The sequence below is a fragment of the Orcinus orca genome, chromosome 1 (genome assembly GCF_937001465.1).
Source record: "Orcinus orca chromosome 1, mOrcOrc1.1, whole genome shotgun sequence".
Lineage (NCBI taxonomy): Eukaryota > Metazoa > Chordata > Mammalia > Artiodactyla > Delphinidae > Orcinus > Orcinus orca.
Window position 1 is genome coordinate 170,066,900 of NC_064559.1, and position 16,846 is coordinate 170,083,745.

The window sequence follows — 16,846 nt, forward strand, 5'->3', positions numbered from 1 at the left end:
TTCCTAGCAGAGGAAACAGCATTAGCATAGGTATGAAATGGGAGAAAACATGCACAGGATCATGAGAAGTTTTTGGAGGATATTTTGTGATGGTGGGGAATGTATTGGTAGGAGATGAGGCTCTCTCCTAGGGGGTTACCTGCATTACCTCTGTACTTTTTATCAAGATAGAGATGTCTGTGCCCCACTTCAAACTTGTTGAACTAGAGTTTCTGGGTTGAAGCCAGGTACATATATTTTAAAAACAAATTCCATGGGTGATTATAATGTGTACCTAGATAAAAATGACCACTTGTAGGTCAGAAAGGACCAGAGAGTAAGAAATTTGGATTCATCTTGAAGCATTGGGGAATTCATCTTACTACAGTGAGTAGCTATTGAAGAATTTTTAAGCAAGAAGCGACAGGATTGAGTTTACCTTTTAAAAAATGTGGATAGGGAATTCCCTGTTGGTCCAGTGGTTAGGACTTGGCGCTTTCACTGCCGTGGCCCAGGTTCAAGTCCAGGTCAGGGAACTAAGATCCTATAAGCCGTGAGGTGCAGCCAAAAAAAAAAAGAAAAAAAGTGGATAATAGATTGAAGAGTAGGACTGGACACAGCTGTATGGTAAGAGACTGTTGGAATGGTCTGTTTGAGAATTGTTTTAACCTAGACTTAACCAGTAACAGGAGGGATGATGATGAGAAGAATACAAATTTGAGAGATATTAAGGATGTAAAATTAACAGACTTAATATTATTTCGACAGTGCAGTCTTGGATATATTATACAATATTTTTTTTTAAGCACAGAATGGAGATTACGAGGTTATCCTTCAAAGACATAGGGTGGTTTGAAATGGAGATTGCCCTTTGCACTTCTTAGATCAGAAATTTAGATCCAGAAAACAACGGGAAGCCATTGAAGGACTTTTAACCAGAGAGTCATGATCAGATTCACATTTTATATCTATTGCTTTAGCTACCATAAGAAGGTAGATGGGAAGGACACATATTGGAGGCAGAAGGCAGTTGGAAGGTTATTACTACAGTAACACGGACCAGAAATGATGATACTGTAAATGAATGATAGTGACAGTGAGGATGGAGAAGAAAGGAAGGATTTAAGAAAGAGATAGGAGGTAGACTCAGCAAGACTTGGAATATAGCTGGGGGATGACCAAAGGGAAGTAGTTAAGAAAGACCTGAAGTTTTCTGGCCTTGAGTGGCTATGATGCTTGGTAATACCATTTTCTTAAGAAAGATTACGGGAGAAGTCATTCACTGAATATGTTCTGCTTGTCTTTTAAAATTTTTTAGTAATTTTTGACTATTCTTTGTCAGTTTCTCCTGCCAAGTAGAAAATACATTGTAAGTCTATGAAGAATTAATATTTTGTAGGCAAGAAGTAGTCCTGAAATACCGCCTTCTGGTGTGACTGATGAAAACGAAGTGGTGACTACAGTTGTTAAGGAAAAAGTTTGTCCTGAATTTAATAGTGACAGACATTCAAAAGAGGTAAAAATAATTTTATAATTAAATGTTTTTATCACTGTCTTCTCAAGATGGGCTGTACACTATTTTAGTCTAAGGAAAGAGAAAAATGTGTTAAGTGGACTTTATGACCACAAAAATATTTATGTTACCATCAGTTGATTTTTCAAACATGTTATTTTATTTTTAAATGTTACCTTTTAAAACATTGGTTTCTAAAACTTTTTTTTTAATTTAAAATTATTTTTAGGAAGATCCATTTAATGTAGAATCAAGTTCACTGACAAATCCAGTTGCAGATTCAAACTTGGATTTTTTCCAGTCTGATCCTTTTGTTGGCAGTAAGTACTCTTATATTTATATTACAGATTTACCAAAAAGGGTTTTAATACATAAGCTGTATAGGAATTTGGGCTTCAGTTTTGAGAGCCTACTCGTTATAACAAAAGTAAAAGGGAGAGTGAGGTTTTATATAGTCAGATTTTAGTATTTGTCCCCTTCAGGCAACTAAGTCCTGGAACTAAGCCTTTGCTTATGTCTCAGGGACCCCTAATTAAGAGTATGTTTCTTCTTCAGAATAGGACCCCAAAGAAAGAGAGGAGATTGGGCACTCTTAAGTCAACCGGCAATTAATTACCAAAAGTGCCAACATCATGCTTTTAAAAGAGTGGAAATTGTAGTAGTTAGTAGCCCGATCACTGCCCTTAAGGTGCCTACAGTCTTATTGAAGAAATATGAGTTTAATAAATTAAAATGTCTGATGTCATTGTAAACTACGTTAAATACCATTTGTTTCAAAGTTCTTTTTGCTTTTTACTTATTTCCAAACTTACCTTGTGAAACTGATAGGTCAGTTTTAAAGATGGGAAACTGAGGTACATAAATGGAATAATTTGTTTAGAGTCATGGCAGAAATAAGCCTAGAAATTAGAACTCTTTTTAAAAAAACTTCCTTATTGATAAAGTGATAAAAGATATGTAAATTGAGCATTTAAAGTATACAATTAAATTGTTTGAGTACATTCACAGAGTTGTATAATCCTCACTAAAATCTAATTTTGGAACATTTTTTATCACCCCATAGAGCAACTCCATACCCATTATAAGTCACTTCCCATTCCCCTATCCCCAGCTCTAGGCAACCACTAATCTACTTTCTGTCTCTGTAGATGTGCATATTTATGGAATTACACAATACATGTTTATGTCTGGCTTCTTTCATTTAGCCTAATATTTTCAAGGGTTACTCATGTTGTAGTATGGTTCAATATTTCATTTCTTTTTATCGATGAATATTATTACATTGGATGGATATACCACGTTTTACTTATTCATTGGTTGATGGACATTTGGCTTGTTTCCACTTTTTTGACTCTTTTGAATAATGCTATCTTGAACATTTATATACAAGTTTTTGTGTGGATATATGTTTACATTTCTCCGGGGTATATATCAGATCATAGTACTCTATTTAATCATTTGAGGAACTGCCAAACTGTTTTCCAAAGTGTCTGTACCATTATATATTCCCACCAGTATTGTATGTGGGTTGCAGTTTCTCCATATCTTTGTCAACACTTGTCACTGTCTATCCTTTTGATTATAGCCATTGTAGTGAGTGTGAAATGGTATCTTATTTGGGTTTGATTTTTATTTCCTTAATGAGTAACATTGTTGAACATCTTTCTTTGTGGTTATTGACCATCCATATATCTTCTTTGGAGAAACATTTATTCAGATCATTTGCCCTTTTTTAAATTGGGTTGTTTTTTTATTGTTGATTTGTAAGAGTTCTTTACATATTCTGAATATAAATCCCTTATCAAGCATATGCTTTGCAACTATTTTCTTGTGTTCAGTGTTGTCTTAATTTTGATGAAGTCTAACTTACCTATTTAAAAAATTTTTTTCACTCGTGCTTTTGATTTCATATCTAAGGTCCAAAGTCATGAAGATTTACTTTTTCTGCTAAGAGCTTTATTAATTTTAGCTGTTATATTTAGGTATTTGATCCATTTTGAGTTAACTTTGTATATGGTGTGAGATAGGGGTCCAACTATATTCTTTTGCATGTGGATATTCAGTGTCCCAGCACCATTTGTTGAAAAGACAATTCTTTAACCCCATTGAGTTGTCTTGGAACTCTTGTCAAAAATCAAATGACAATAAATGTGTAAGGATTTATTTCTAGACTCTTCAATTCTATAAGCACTTTTTTTTTTTTTTTTTTACCTCAGTGAAACTTAGTGTCTTTGTTTCTAAAGTGTTGATGGTAATACCTATCCAGTAATCCATTGAAAAGTAGAGATTTTGTTAGTAAAATTCTTGCTGTCATGCCTGTCTTTTCCCCTCCATCTGTAACCTGACCTTGTGGTCAAGAGGTAAGTATAGTTGACTCAATTCAGATTTGTCTCTTTTATGAGGTGTATTGATGTTCTGCCCTTACTTATTACTTTTAAAAAATATTTCCTAAAGGTGGATGGTATTCATTGTTTTATCTACTTTGAGGTAGAGTTAATGAAACAAACTTTGCTTTAAGAAACTTTGCTTTTGTTTTAAAGTTACCCTTTAAGTAATGGTGCCACAACAGTGAATATTGTGATTTTGATTTCTGCTTATTTATTTTATCACAGATGATCCTTTCAAGGATGATCCTTTTGGGAAAATGGGTTAGTATATTATTGAGGTCCTTCTTAGCTTTAATTTGATTCTACTTAATTATAAGCTTATGTATATTTAGGAATGAGATCTCACAGTTGGGTAGTTATAGGAAATGGACTTCCTTTTTATTCAGTTTTAAAATTGACCCAAGCCCTCACTAAGATGTTGTATGTGCCTGGCATTTTCAGAGAAAAAGTGGTAGATACTTGTGAATTTGCTTAATAAACTGTTAGCTGTACTTTATAAAAAAAGATATTAGTGCTTGTACTTTGATGCTTTTAATAGTATTTACACTGATTTCTCCGTATTTGCCAAGGATTAAATAAACAAAATGATCTACATTCCTACAGGGTTTAGAACTTTTGTTTTCCTAAGATTAAAGCCTATTTGAATGAATGGGGGAAGAGTAAAGATCTTAAAGAATTACTGAGTGTTAAGCTTTTTAAGATATTCTTTCTCTGGGATTTTTGCATTAGAGTAAAGCAAATCTTGTGTACCATTTAGTTATGCTTCCCAAACCTGTTCCAAACTATTGGCTGTTACCCTTGAGCTCAGAGGGAGAAATACATTTAGAAGTTTTTGTTGTTTCTTTAGTTATGATAGCATAGAATAAGGGTCTCAAAATGGGATCACTTGATATTATATGCTAATTAAAAGGAAACTGTGATTCTGTCCCCACCCCCAAAATTAAAATCACCAGTTTAGAGGAATTATTTAATCCTAGCATATAGGCGACATTTGTGTAGTAAGTGTTGGAATTACTGATTTGCTTTGAATGAATGATGAACATGTAGGAAAGAATGTTAATTAAAGCTATTTAACTAGATGCAACTGCTTGTACTTTTTTCTGACCAAATAAGTAGTCAAAATATAAAGTACCTAACTTAGATTCTACAGGAGTTCAAAATGCCTTTTAATTAAGTCAGTTATCCTGCCTTTGGTGACAGGAAATTTAGAGTAATAATTTTGTAATCTCTCATATTTGTGTGGTATTTTCTTAGATCCATTTGGAGGTGATCCTTTCAAAGGTTCAGATCCATTTGCATCTGACTGTTTCTTCAAGCAATCTTCTACTGATCCTTTTGCCACTTCAAGTACTGACCCTTTCAGTGCAGCCAGCAATAGCAGTAATACGTTGGTAAGTAGGAGGGTTAAAAAATGTTGAATGGATAACAGATGTTCTGAAAAAGTTTCTCTTTTTCTTTTTTAAGAGCAGACAGTTTATTGAGCAGAAAACTAGTGAAATAACAAGACTATTAATCATTGCTAGATAGTAAATTCCTTGAGGGTAGGAACTATATCTTATGAAACATTTAGCACACATGCCTTGCGTGTACTGTGGTTAAGTGGTCAATAAATATATGTTAACTTCGGTTTAATGGTCAGAGAAGAAGTAGGGAAAGAGACGAATGTAGAAAAAAAATGATAAAAACAATTTACCTATAAAGTCATACACTATTTGAGTCATCTTTCAAATCCGAAGGATATAAATAATTCAGTACTCTAGACAAGAAAATTATTTGCCAAACTGGCACTAACTCCTGGGAATGAGAATCAGACACCTTCCTGGTAAATCCTATTCCTTCCACATCAGGCATATACGTTACAAGTGAAGAACTAATTGGCCAAGTATATTTTGTCTTTAAGAGAATGGGTATACAGTGGATCTTTTGGATTCTGTCTGCAAAGGAGTTTCTTGAAATACACAGTGATGAAAGAATCCTCTTGTAGATTACTTCTGATGGACCATATAAAAATTTCAGCCTCATCGAACCCATCTAGTTTTTGGTTCAGACTGGTATTTCACACCTTGATCACCCATTGGAATTGACTAGAATAACTCATGTCATCCAAATATCAAGTCCACCCTTCAAAGGACCAAATTTTATCCCATTGGGGATATTAAAAATAAATGATTAAAAATCCATAAGCCAGTGTTCAGTAAAGCTTTTAAAAAATGTTTGGTATGCATTATTGAAATAATGAAATCAATTTAAAAGGAACAGCATTGATTTTTTTAAAAAAATAAAATCATTTCTGTTATTTTATAGACATATCTGGAGTGTTATTCTTGTAAAGAAGTATAAATTCCCACTAAATGTCAGACTCTCTTGATAACATATACATAGAACAACAATTACTATTTAATAACCATGAACTATGATCCCGGTACTTCTGTGTGCTTCACAGTCATAATTTCTAATCTTCACATCAATCTTGCAAAGTAGGTGTTGGTGTCCCTATTTTAATAATAAGGACACCGGGACTCAGAAAAATTAACTAAGTTCAGACAACTAAGTGCTTTATCATCTGGAGGCTTTGAAAACAAAACCTTTATGTTATGGATATTTAAACACATGCAAAATAGAGTAACATAATGAAATATTTTAACTTCCATGTATCTATCACCCAATTTCAATAATTATGAATGGTTTTGGAGGGCTTTTTAATTGCTTTTTTTCGTGTTTGTTTGGTTTGTTTTAAATTTTTTATTTGAAGTCTTATTTTTTGAGGCAGGATATTTCACATCTATAAGTAAACCAGACCTAGAAAGGAACAGTTGATTGACAGGCATGTGAAGCAAAAATTTTGTCTTTTAATACTCTTAGATTAAGAAAACTTCCTTAAAAGAGTAATTGATTCTTTTAAAGATAATAGACTTTGGTGTTCTTGAATTACTTCCTTACTGTATTCTAATACAGTATTCAGTACTATATTCATCTACTTGGCCAGCAGCTGGTTTTTTCCACTGATGTAAAACTAAGCAAATGCCTCTGTAACTAAATATTTGTGGTTTCCACAGGCTACTGGATACTCTGTTTTCCTACAACACTTAGTTTGCAGTGTGGGCCCATTTGCCAAATTTTTCTCAAATTGGCTGCAACCTGAATTCTTTTCCTCTCACCTTATTTTAGCCTCTCATTATCCACTCTTATTGTTTAAAGAGCAAGAAAGCCAAAGCAGCTCTTCCTCATTTAAAAATAAACAAGTTTTGGGCTTCCCTGGTGGCGCAGTGGTTGAGAGTCCGCCTGCCGATGCAGGGGACACGGGTTCGTGCCCGGTCCGGGAAGATCCCACATGCCGCAGAGCGGCTGGGCCCGTGAGCCATGGCCGCTGAGCCTGCGCGTCCAGAGCCTGTGCTCCACAATGGGAGAGGCCACAACAGTGAGAGGCCCGCATACCGCAAAAACAAACAAAAACAAATAAAAATAAACAAGTTTCTTCTGTTCCTCTTCCCTGGTGAAACTTTTCTACCATTCATTCTACTTACTTTTTCCCTTTTCTCCCCAGGTTTTGAAAGCAAAAATGCCCTTGCTGACAGCTCTTAATTTCTCCATTCAAAACTAAACTAAACACCAAATTGGCAATATAACAATAGTTACTTTTATCTAATCTCTTCTATGCTCCAGGCATGGTGCTAAATTCTTTTCATGTGTTACCTCATTTAAGCATCACAGTAATCTTATGAGGCTCATGTTTCATCCTCATTTTAAAGATAAAGATCAATAAATGAGAGGTTAAGTGTAGGTTAGTAAGTGATACAACTAAATTCAGACCGTGGTCTATCTGACCAAAATCTAAGGTCTTCACCACTATAGTCTAAAATTTAAACTCATTTCTTCCTAGCTACAAACCCCTGTTTTTTGTTATCTTCCTTCTTTTCAAATGGGCCTCTATTAATGCCTCCAGACATGAATCTCTCCCCACAAATCTTTCCTATTCCTTCAAGGATGGTCTCTGTTTTCAGAAGGACATAATTTTAAAAACCAAACCAAAAAAACAAGTGCCATTTCCTACTATTCTAGCTAGTGTATTGTAGCTACTGTGTACGTGCTAAGTCATACTGTGAAATGAGGGAGTTGATGGCTGATGCAGAAGAGAGAATTTCAGTGATAAATTAGGTGAATTTGTAGGAGGATTTTGGAACATTAATTCTATAAAATTATACCGTCTGTATTTTAGTTATGAAAATTACTTTTGTGTACTAAATTGCCTAATTATCAAACTGAACATAACATAAAGAGTTTTGTGGCCACTTATTCCCTCATGGGCTGCACAGTCCATCCTGTTCCCCTTGCTGTCCCAGCGGCCTTTTAGGTTGGTTGCACAGTGTATGATAAAGGAATAGAAATAAAACCTGACGCACAGGTAGGCATACTTTTTCTATTTCTCTCTGTGACGGTACATAAAATCTGCAAGCTATTGTTAAAAATCAGGGCTGTTAGTTTTTCCTTCTCTCAGTTTAGAGAAGAAGCAGTAATAGTTGGTGACTTTAGTTATCATGTCTGTGACTGTCTCTCACACTGGCATTTTAACTATTATATTAGGAACCATGGAGAGTTACTTGCTATACAGACCAACTTGATATTTTTCCCCCTTGAATGCTATTTATTCATTCAGCAGATAATCAGAGTATAAGGTAGTATGTTCATTTAATAAAAATGTAAGTTAAGATAAGCATCAGATAAAATAAGTACTATCATTTTCAGTTTTGAAAACATCACTAGTATTTACTTCTTTCTGCTAGTAGTTTTGTTTTAATGGGTCCTGTTTTATAAAACGAGAATATACTCTAAGTCCCAGTTAGCATTGCTTCTGTCTTTTCAAATACATGTTTCACTTGAGCTCTCCAATATCCTTTGACATTCAATTGTTAATACCCAATTTCTTGATGATTAGAAATAGATCCTGTAATACAGATGACATTGCTAGTCATGAGTCAGAGTAGGAGATAAATATTCCAAAACTCTTTTCATGCCCCTTTTATCTAACTGTATGCCAAGGCTTTTGGCTGGCCTCTTAAAAAGAGCCTGATGCCAGAAAGTTAGTTCGGTTATCTTCTTAAATATATATTTTGTTTGACTATGATTTAAAAACAAAGTAAAGTAGGAAGACAGTTCAATACTTAGAATCACTGGCTTCTGGTGAAGTCCTCACTCTTTGTAGCCTCTCACCCTTGCCATTTGATCCAGATTTTTACATGGCTTATTATTGAAAGCTGCTGAATTTTTTTAGCAGAAAGCACTCTTCCTCGCTCAAGTTCTCTCTCTCTGCCTCCCCCTCTCTTTCTCTCTCACACATTAACATTAGAGGAAGGTGAGTAAAGGGCCTATGAGAAGTCTCTGTATTATTAGGGATGGGATTGTGATTGGAGTGGGACACATGAAGACTTTTGAGATGTTAGCAGTTTCCTGGGAGGTGATTGCATAGGTGTTCACTTGATACTTATTTATTAAACTGTACATAATGTTCCATATATTTTTCTGAATGTATGTTATGTTTCACAGTAAAAGATTAGAAAATGATATGTATCATTTCAGTTTAATAAGTTTGCAAATCAGTAGGGGTAAACATTTGCTCCTAATTGATTTAGAGTTTGTAAAGAATATTTTCTTTGGTGTGGCAGTGTGGTTTCAGCTCTAAAATGTTGCCTCTCTGAGTCATGACTTGTGTAATTTGTTTAGGTGGAAACATTAGAGCACAATGATCCTTTTGCTCCTGGTGGGACGGCTGTGGTTGCAGCCAGCGATTTGGGTAAGGAGATGATTTATCAGTGTCTTTCAACAGTAAACACCACCCTCTCTTTAAGCATCTTTCTTTTCGTGTCCAAATATATTCATCCTGTTTACTTATTTATGGCGTTAAAATGATCGCATAGCTATATCCTGTTGCATTCTACCAATAATAAGAATGGTGTTTTTGTATCACTTTCTACTTATCATTTTTTATCTCATTTATTGTTCTTATTAAACAGCTTAATATGTACTCTAGCCAATGTCAGTAAAACCAATAAAAACCCTTTTTGCTTTATAAAAGGCAGCGTTGCTTGGCAGTTTCAAACTCAGCATTCATTCTTATGGATCTTGACCTAAATTTAAAAATTAGTGGCTTCCCATAGGTACCGCTATTAGCTTTACTATAGTGCATAGGTCCTGTTAATAAGACAGAGAAGAACTAAATGTTATTCTGGAACGCAGTTTTCATGCTTTATTTATGGAATCTAATTTTCCATTTATCCTTCTTTTTTCTTTTTTTTTACTTGTATATTTATTTATTAACATCTTTATTGGAGTGTAATTGCTTTACAATAGTGTGTTAGTTTCTGCTGTATAACAAAGTGAAGCAGCTATACATATACATATATCCCCATATCTTCTCCCTCGTGGATCTCCCTCCCGCCCACCCTATCCCACCCCTCTAGGTGGCCACAAAGCGCCGAGCTGATCTCCCTGTGCTATGTGACTGCTTTCCACTAGCTATCTGTTTTACATTTGGTAGTGTATATATGTCAGTTCTACTTCTCTCACTTTGTCCCAGCTTACTCTTCCCCCTCCCCGTATCCTGAAGTCCATTCTCTATGTCTGTATGTTTACTCCTGTCCTCCCCCTAGGTTTTTCAGGACCTTTTTTTTTTTTCTAGATTCCATATATATGTGTTAGCATACGGTATTTGTCTTTCTCTTTCTGACTTACTTCACTCTGTATGACAGACTCTAGGTCCCTCCACCTCACTACAAATAACTCAATTTCATTGCTTTCCATGGCTGAATAATATTCCATTGTATATATGTGCCACACCTTCTTTATCCATTCATCTATCAGTGGACACTTAGGTTGCTTCCATGTCCTGGCTATTGTAAACAGAGCTGCAGTGAACATTGTGGTACATGACTCTTTTTGAATTATGGTTGTCTCAGGGTATATGCCCAGTAGTGGGATTGCTGGGTTGTATGGTGGTTCTATTTTTAGTTTTTTAAGGAACCTCCGTACTGTTCTCCATAGTGGCTGTATCAATTTACATTCCCACCAACAGTGCAGGACGGTGCCCTTTTCTCCACACCCTCTCCAGCATTTATTGTTTGTAGATTTTTTGATGATGGCCATTCTGACTTGTGTGAGGTGATACCTCATTGCAATTTTGATTTGCAGTTTTCTAATGATTACTGATGTTAAGCATCCTTTCATGTGTTTGCTGGTGACCTGTATATCTTCTTTGGAGAAATGTCTATTTAGATCTTCTGCCCATTTTTGGATTGAGTTGGTTGTTCTTTTGATATTGAGCTGCATGAGCTCCTTGTATACTTTGAAGATTAATCCTTTGTCCATTGATTCGTTTGCAAACATTTTCTCCCATTCTGAAGGTTGTTTTTTCATCTTGTTTATGGTTTCCTTTGCTGTGCAAAAGCTTTGAAGTTTCATTAGGTCCCATTTGTTTATATTTGTTTTTATTTCCATTGCTCTAGGAGGTGGGTCAAAAACGATCTTGCTGTGATTTATGTCACAGAGTGTTCTATGTTTTCCTCTAAGAGTTTTATAGTGTCTGGACTTACATTTAGGTTGTTGATGTATTTTGAGTTTATTTTTGTGTATGGTGTTAGGGAATGTTCTAATTTCATTCTTTTACATGTAGCTGTCCAGTTTTCCCAGCACCACTTATCAAAGAGGCTGTCTTTTCTCCATTGTATATTCTTGCCTCCTTTATCAAAAATAAGGTGACCATACATGCATAGGTTTATCTCTGGGCTTTCTATCCTGTTCCATTGATCTATATTTCTCTTTTTGTGCCAGTACCCTACTGTCTTGATTACTGTAGCTTTATAGTATAGTCTGAAGTCCGGGAGTCTGATTCCTCCAGCTCCATTTTTCTTTCTCAAGATTGCTTTCGCTATTTGGGGTCTTTTGTGTTTCCATACAAATTGTGAAATTTTTTGTTCTAGTTCTGTGAAAAATGCCATCGGTAGTTTGATAGGGATTGCACCGCATCTGTAGATTGCTTTGGACAGTACAGTTATTTTCACAATGTTGATTTTTCCAATCCAAGAACATGGTATTCTCTCTCCATCTGTTTGTATCATCTTTAATTTCTTTTTTTTTTTAAACGTCTTTATTGGGGTATAATTGCTTTACAATGGTGTGTTAGTTTCTGCTGTATAACAAAGTGAATCAGTTATACATATCATATTTTCCCATATCTCTTCCCTCTTGCGTCTCCCTCCCTACCCCCTTCCCTATCCCACCCCTCCAGGCGGTCACAAAGCACCGAGCCGATATCCCTGTGCTATGCGGCTGCTTCCCACTAGCTATCTACCTTACGTTTGTTAGTGTATATATGTCCATGCCTATCTCTCGCCCTGTCACAGCGCACCCTTCCCCCTCCCCATATCCTCAAGTCCGTTCTCCAGTAGGTCTGTGTCTTTATTCCTGTCTTACCCCTAGGTTCTTCATGACGTTTTTTTTTCTTAAATTCCATATATATGTGTTAGCATATGGTATTTGTCTTTTTCTTTCTGACTTACTTCACTCAGTATGACAGACTCTAGGCCTACCCACCGCACTACAAATAACTCAATTTCGTTTCTTTTTATGGCTGAGTAATATTCCATTGTATATATGTGCCACATCTTCTTTATCCATTCATCCGATGATGGGCACTTAGGTTGTTTCCATCTCCGGGCTATTGTAAATAGAGCTGCAATGAACATTTTGGTACATGACTCTTTATGAATTTTGGTTTTCTCAGGGTATATGCCCAGTAGTGGGATTGCTGGGTCATATGGTAGTTCTATTTGTAGTTTTTTAAGGAACCTCCATACTGTTCTCCATAGTGGCTGAACCAATTCACATTCCCACCAGCAGTGCAAGAGTGTTCCCTTTTCTCCACACACTCTCCAGCATTTATTGTTTCTAGACTTTTTGATGATGGCCATTCTGACTGGTGTGAGATGATATCTCATTGTAGTTCTGATTTGCATTTCTCTAATGATTAATGATGTTGAGCATTCTTTCATGTGTTTGTTGGCAGTCTGTATATCTTCTTTGGAGAAATGTCTATTAGGTCTTCTGCCCATTTTTGGATTGGGTTGTTTGTTTTTTTGTTATTGAGTTGCATGAGCTGCTTGTAAATGTTGGAGATTAATCCTTTGTCAGTTGCTTCATTTGCAAATATTTTCTCCCATTCTGAGGGTTGTCTTTTGGTCTTGTTTATGGTTTCCTTTGCTGTGCAAAAGCTTTGAAGTTTCATTAGGCCTCATTTGTTTATTTTTGTTTTTATTTCCATTTCTCTAGGAGGGGGGTCAAAAAGGATCTTGCTGTGATTTATGTCATAGAGTGTTCTGCCTATGTTTTCCTCTAAGAGTTTGATAGTTTCTGGCCTTACATTTACGTCTTTAATCCATTTTGAGCTTATTTTTGTGTATGGTGTTAGGGAGTGATCTAATCTCATACTTTTACATGTACCTGTCCAGTTTTCCCAGCACCACTTATTGAAGAGGCTGTCCTTTCTCCACTGTACATTCCTGCCTCCTTTATCAAAGATAAGGTGTCCATATGTGCGTGGGTTTATCTCTGGGCTTTCTGTCCTGTTCCATTGATCTATCTTTCTGTTTTTGTGCCAGTACCATACTGTCTTGATTACTGTAGCTTTGTAGTATAGTCTGAAGTCAGGGAGCCTGATTCCTCCAGCTCCGTTTTTCGTTCTTAAAATTGCTTTGGCTATTCGGGGTCTTTTGTGTTTCCATACAAATTATGAAATTTTTTGTTCTAGTTCTGTGAAAAATGCCAGTGGTAGTTTGATAGGGATTGCATTGAATCTATAGATTGCTTTGGGTAGTAGTCATTTTCACAATGTTGATTCTTCCAATCCAAGGATATGGTATATCTCTCCATCTATTTGTATCATCTTTAATTTCTTTCATCAGTGTCTTATAATTTTCTGCATACAGGTCTTTTGTCTCCTTAGGTAGGTTTATTCCTAGATATTTTATTCTTTTTGTTGCAATGGTAAATGGGAGTGTTTTCTTGATTTCACTTTCAGATTTTTCTTCATTAGTGTATAGGAATGCAAGAGATTTCTGTGCATTAATTTTGTATCCTGCTACTTTACCACATTCAGTGATAAGCTCTAGTAGTTTTCTCGTAACTTCTTTAGGATTCTCTATGTATAGTATCATGTCATCTGCAAACAGTGACAGCCTTACACCTTCATTTCTGATTTGGATTCCTTTTATTTCTTTTCCTTCTCTGATTGCCGTGGCTAAAACTCCCAAAACTATGTTGAATAATAGTGGTGAGAGTGGACAACCTTGTCTTGTTCCTGATCTTAGAGGAAATGCTTTCAGTTTTTCACCATTGAGGAAGGTGTTGTCTGTGGGTTTGTCATATATGGCCTTTATGATGTTGAGGTAAGTTCCCTCTATGCCTACTTTCTGGAGGGTTTTTATCATAAATGGGTGTTGATTTTTGTCAAAAGCTTTTTCTGCATGTATTGAGATGATCATATGGTATTTCTCCTTCAATTTGCTAATATGGTTTATCACATTGATTGATTTGCATATACTGAAGAATCCTTGCATTCCTGTGATAAACCCCACTTGATCATGGTGTATGATCCTTTTAATGTGTTTTTGGATTCTGTTTGCTAGTATTTTGTTGAGAATTTTTGAATCTATGTTCATCAGTGACATTGGCCTGTAATTTTCCTTCTTTGTGACATCTTTGTCTGGTTTTGGTATCACAGTGATGGTGGCCTCGTAGGATGAGTTTGGGAGTGTTCCTCTTCCATATTTTGGAAGAGTTTGAGAAGGATAGGTGTTACCTCTTCTCTAAATGTTTGATGGAATTAGCCTGTGAAGCCATCTGGTCCTGGGCTTTTGTCTGTTGGAAGATTTTTAATCACAGTCTCAATTTCAGTGCTTGTGATTGGTCTGTTTATATTTTCTATTTCTTCCTGGTTCAGTCTAGGAAGGTTGTGCTTTTCTAAGAATTTGTCCATTTCTTCCACGTTGTCCAATTTATTGGCATAGAGTTGCTTGTAGTAATCTCTCATGATCCTTTGTATTTCTGCAGTGTCAGTTGTTACTTCTTTTTCATTTCCAACTCTGTTGATTTGAGTCTTCTCCCTTTTTTTCTTGATGAGTCTGGCTAATGGTTTATCAATTTTGTTTATCTTCTCAAAGAACCTGCTTTTAGTTTTATTGATCATTGCTATTGTTTCCTTCATTTCTTTTTCATTTATTTCTGATCTGATCTTTATGATTTCTTTCCTTCTGCTAACTTTGGGGGTTTTGTGTTCTTCTTTCGCTAATTGCTTTAGGTGTAAGGTTAGGTTGTTTATTTGAGATGTTTCTTTTTTCTTGAGGTAGGATTGTACTGCTATAAACCTCCCGCGTAGAACTGCTTTTGCTGCATCCCATAGGTTTTGGGTCGTCGTGTTTTCATTGTCATTTGTTTGTCGGTACTTTTTGATTTCCTCTTTGATTTCTTCAGTGATCTCTTGGTTATGTAGTAGTGTATTGTTTAGCCTCCATGTGTTTGTATTTTTTACAGATTTTTTCCTGTAATTGATATCTACTCTCATAGCGTTGTGGTCAGAAAAGATACTTGATACGACTTCAGTTTTCTTAAATTTACCAAGGCTTGATTTGTGACCCAAGATATGATCTATCCTGGAGAATGTTCCATGAGCACTTGAGAAGGTGTATTCTGTTGTTTTTGGATAGAATGTCCTATAAATATCAATTAAGTCCATCTTGTTTAATGTATCACTTAAAACTTGTGTTTCCTTATTTATTTTCATTTCGGATGATCTGTCCATTGGTGAAAGTGGGGTGTTAAAAGTCCCCTGCTATGATTGTGTTACTGTCAATTTCCCCTTTTATGTCTGTTAGCATTTGCCTTATGTATTGTGGTGCTCCTATGTTGGGTGCATAAATATTTACAATTGTTATATCTTCTTCTTGGATTGATCACTTGGTCATTATGTAGTGTCCTTCTTTGTCTGTTTTACTGGTCTTTATTTAAAGTCTATTTTGTCTGATATGAGAATTGCTACTCCAGCTTTCTTGTGATTTCCATTTGCATGGGATATCTTTTTCCATCCCCTCATTTTCAGTCTGTACTGTGTCCCTTGTAGACAGCATATATATGGATCTTGTTTTTGTATCCATTGAGCCAGTCTGTTTCTTTTGGTTGGAGCATTTAATCCATTTACATTTAAGGTAATTATGGATATGTATGTTCCTATTCCCATTTTCTTAATTGGTTTGGGTTTGTTATTGTATGTCTTTTCCTTCTCTTTTGTTTCCTGTCTAGAGAAGTTCCTTTAGCATTTGTTGTAAAGCTGGTTTGGTGGTTCTGAATTCTCTTAGCTTTTGCTTGTCTGTAAAGGTTTTATTGCTCGGTTGAATCTGAATGAGATCCTTGCTGGGTAGAGTAATCTTGGTTTTAGGTTTTTCCCTTTCATCACTTTAAATATGTCCTGCCACTCCCTTCTGGCTTGCAGAGTTTCTGCTGAAAGATCAGCCGTTAACCTGATGGGGATTCCCTTGTGTGTTATTTGTTGCTTTTCCCTTGCTGCTTTTAATATTTTTTCTTTGTATTTAATTTTTGATAGTTTGATTAATATGTGACTTGGCATGTTTCTCCTGCATTTAATCCTGTGTGGGACTCTCTGCACTTCCTGGACTTGATTGACTATTGCCTTTCCCATATTAGGGAAGTTTTCAACTATAATCTCTTCAAATATTTTCTCAGTCCCTTTCTTTTTCTCTTCTTCTTCTGTGACCCCTATAATTCGAACATTGGTGCAGTTAATGTTGTCCCAGAAGTCTCTGAGACTGTCCTCAATTCTTTTCATTCTTTTTTCTTTATTCTGCTCTGTGGTAGTTACTTCCACTATTTTATCTTCCAGGTCACTTATCCAGTCTTCTGCCTCAGT

The 16,846-nt window shown here is 35.7% G+C and overlaps 1 protein-coding gene across 5 annotated transcripts in view; it reads left to right on the plus strand.

Moving 5' to 3' along the window:
• EPS15 (epidermal growth factor receptor pathway substrate 15) overlaps positions 1-16,846 on the plus strand; it is a 162,216-nt gene that overhangs the window by 116,308 nt on the left and 29,062 nt on the right. For all 5 annotated transcript variants that reach the window (XM_033435540.2, XM_049700072.1, XM_033435542.2 and 2 more), the window contains 5 exons: positions 1,379-1,495; positions 1,722-1,812; positions 4,105-4,140; positions 5,134-5,270; positions 9,598-9,667. In XM_033435540.2, the coding sequence (XP_033291431.1) occupies positions 1,379-1,495; positions 1,722-1,812; positions 4,105-4,140; positions 5,134-5,270; positions 9,598-9,667 (451 nt within the window). The remainder of the gene's footprint in view (positions 1-1,378; positions 1,496-1,721; positions 1,813-4,104; positions 4,141-5,133; positions 5,271-9,597; positions 9,668-16,846) is intronic.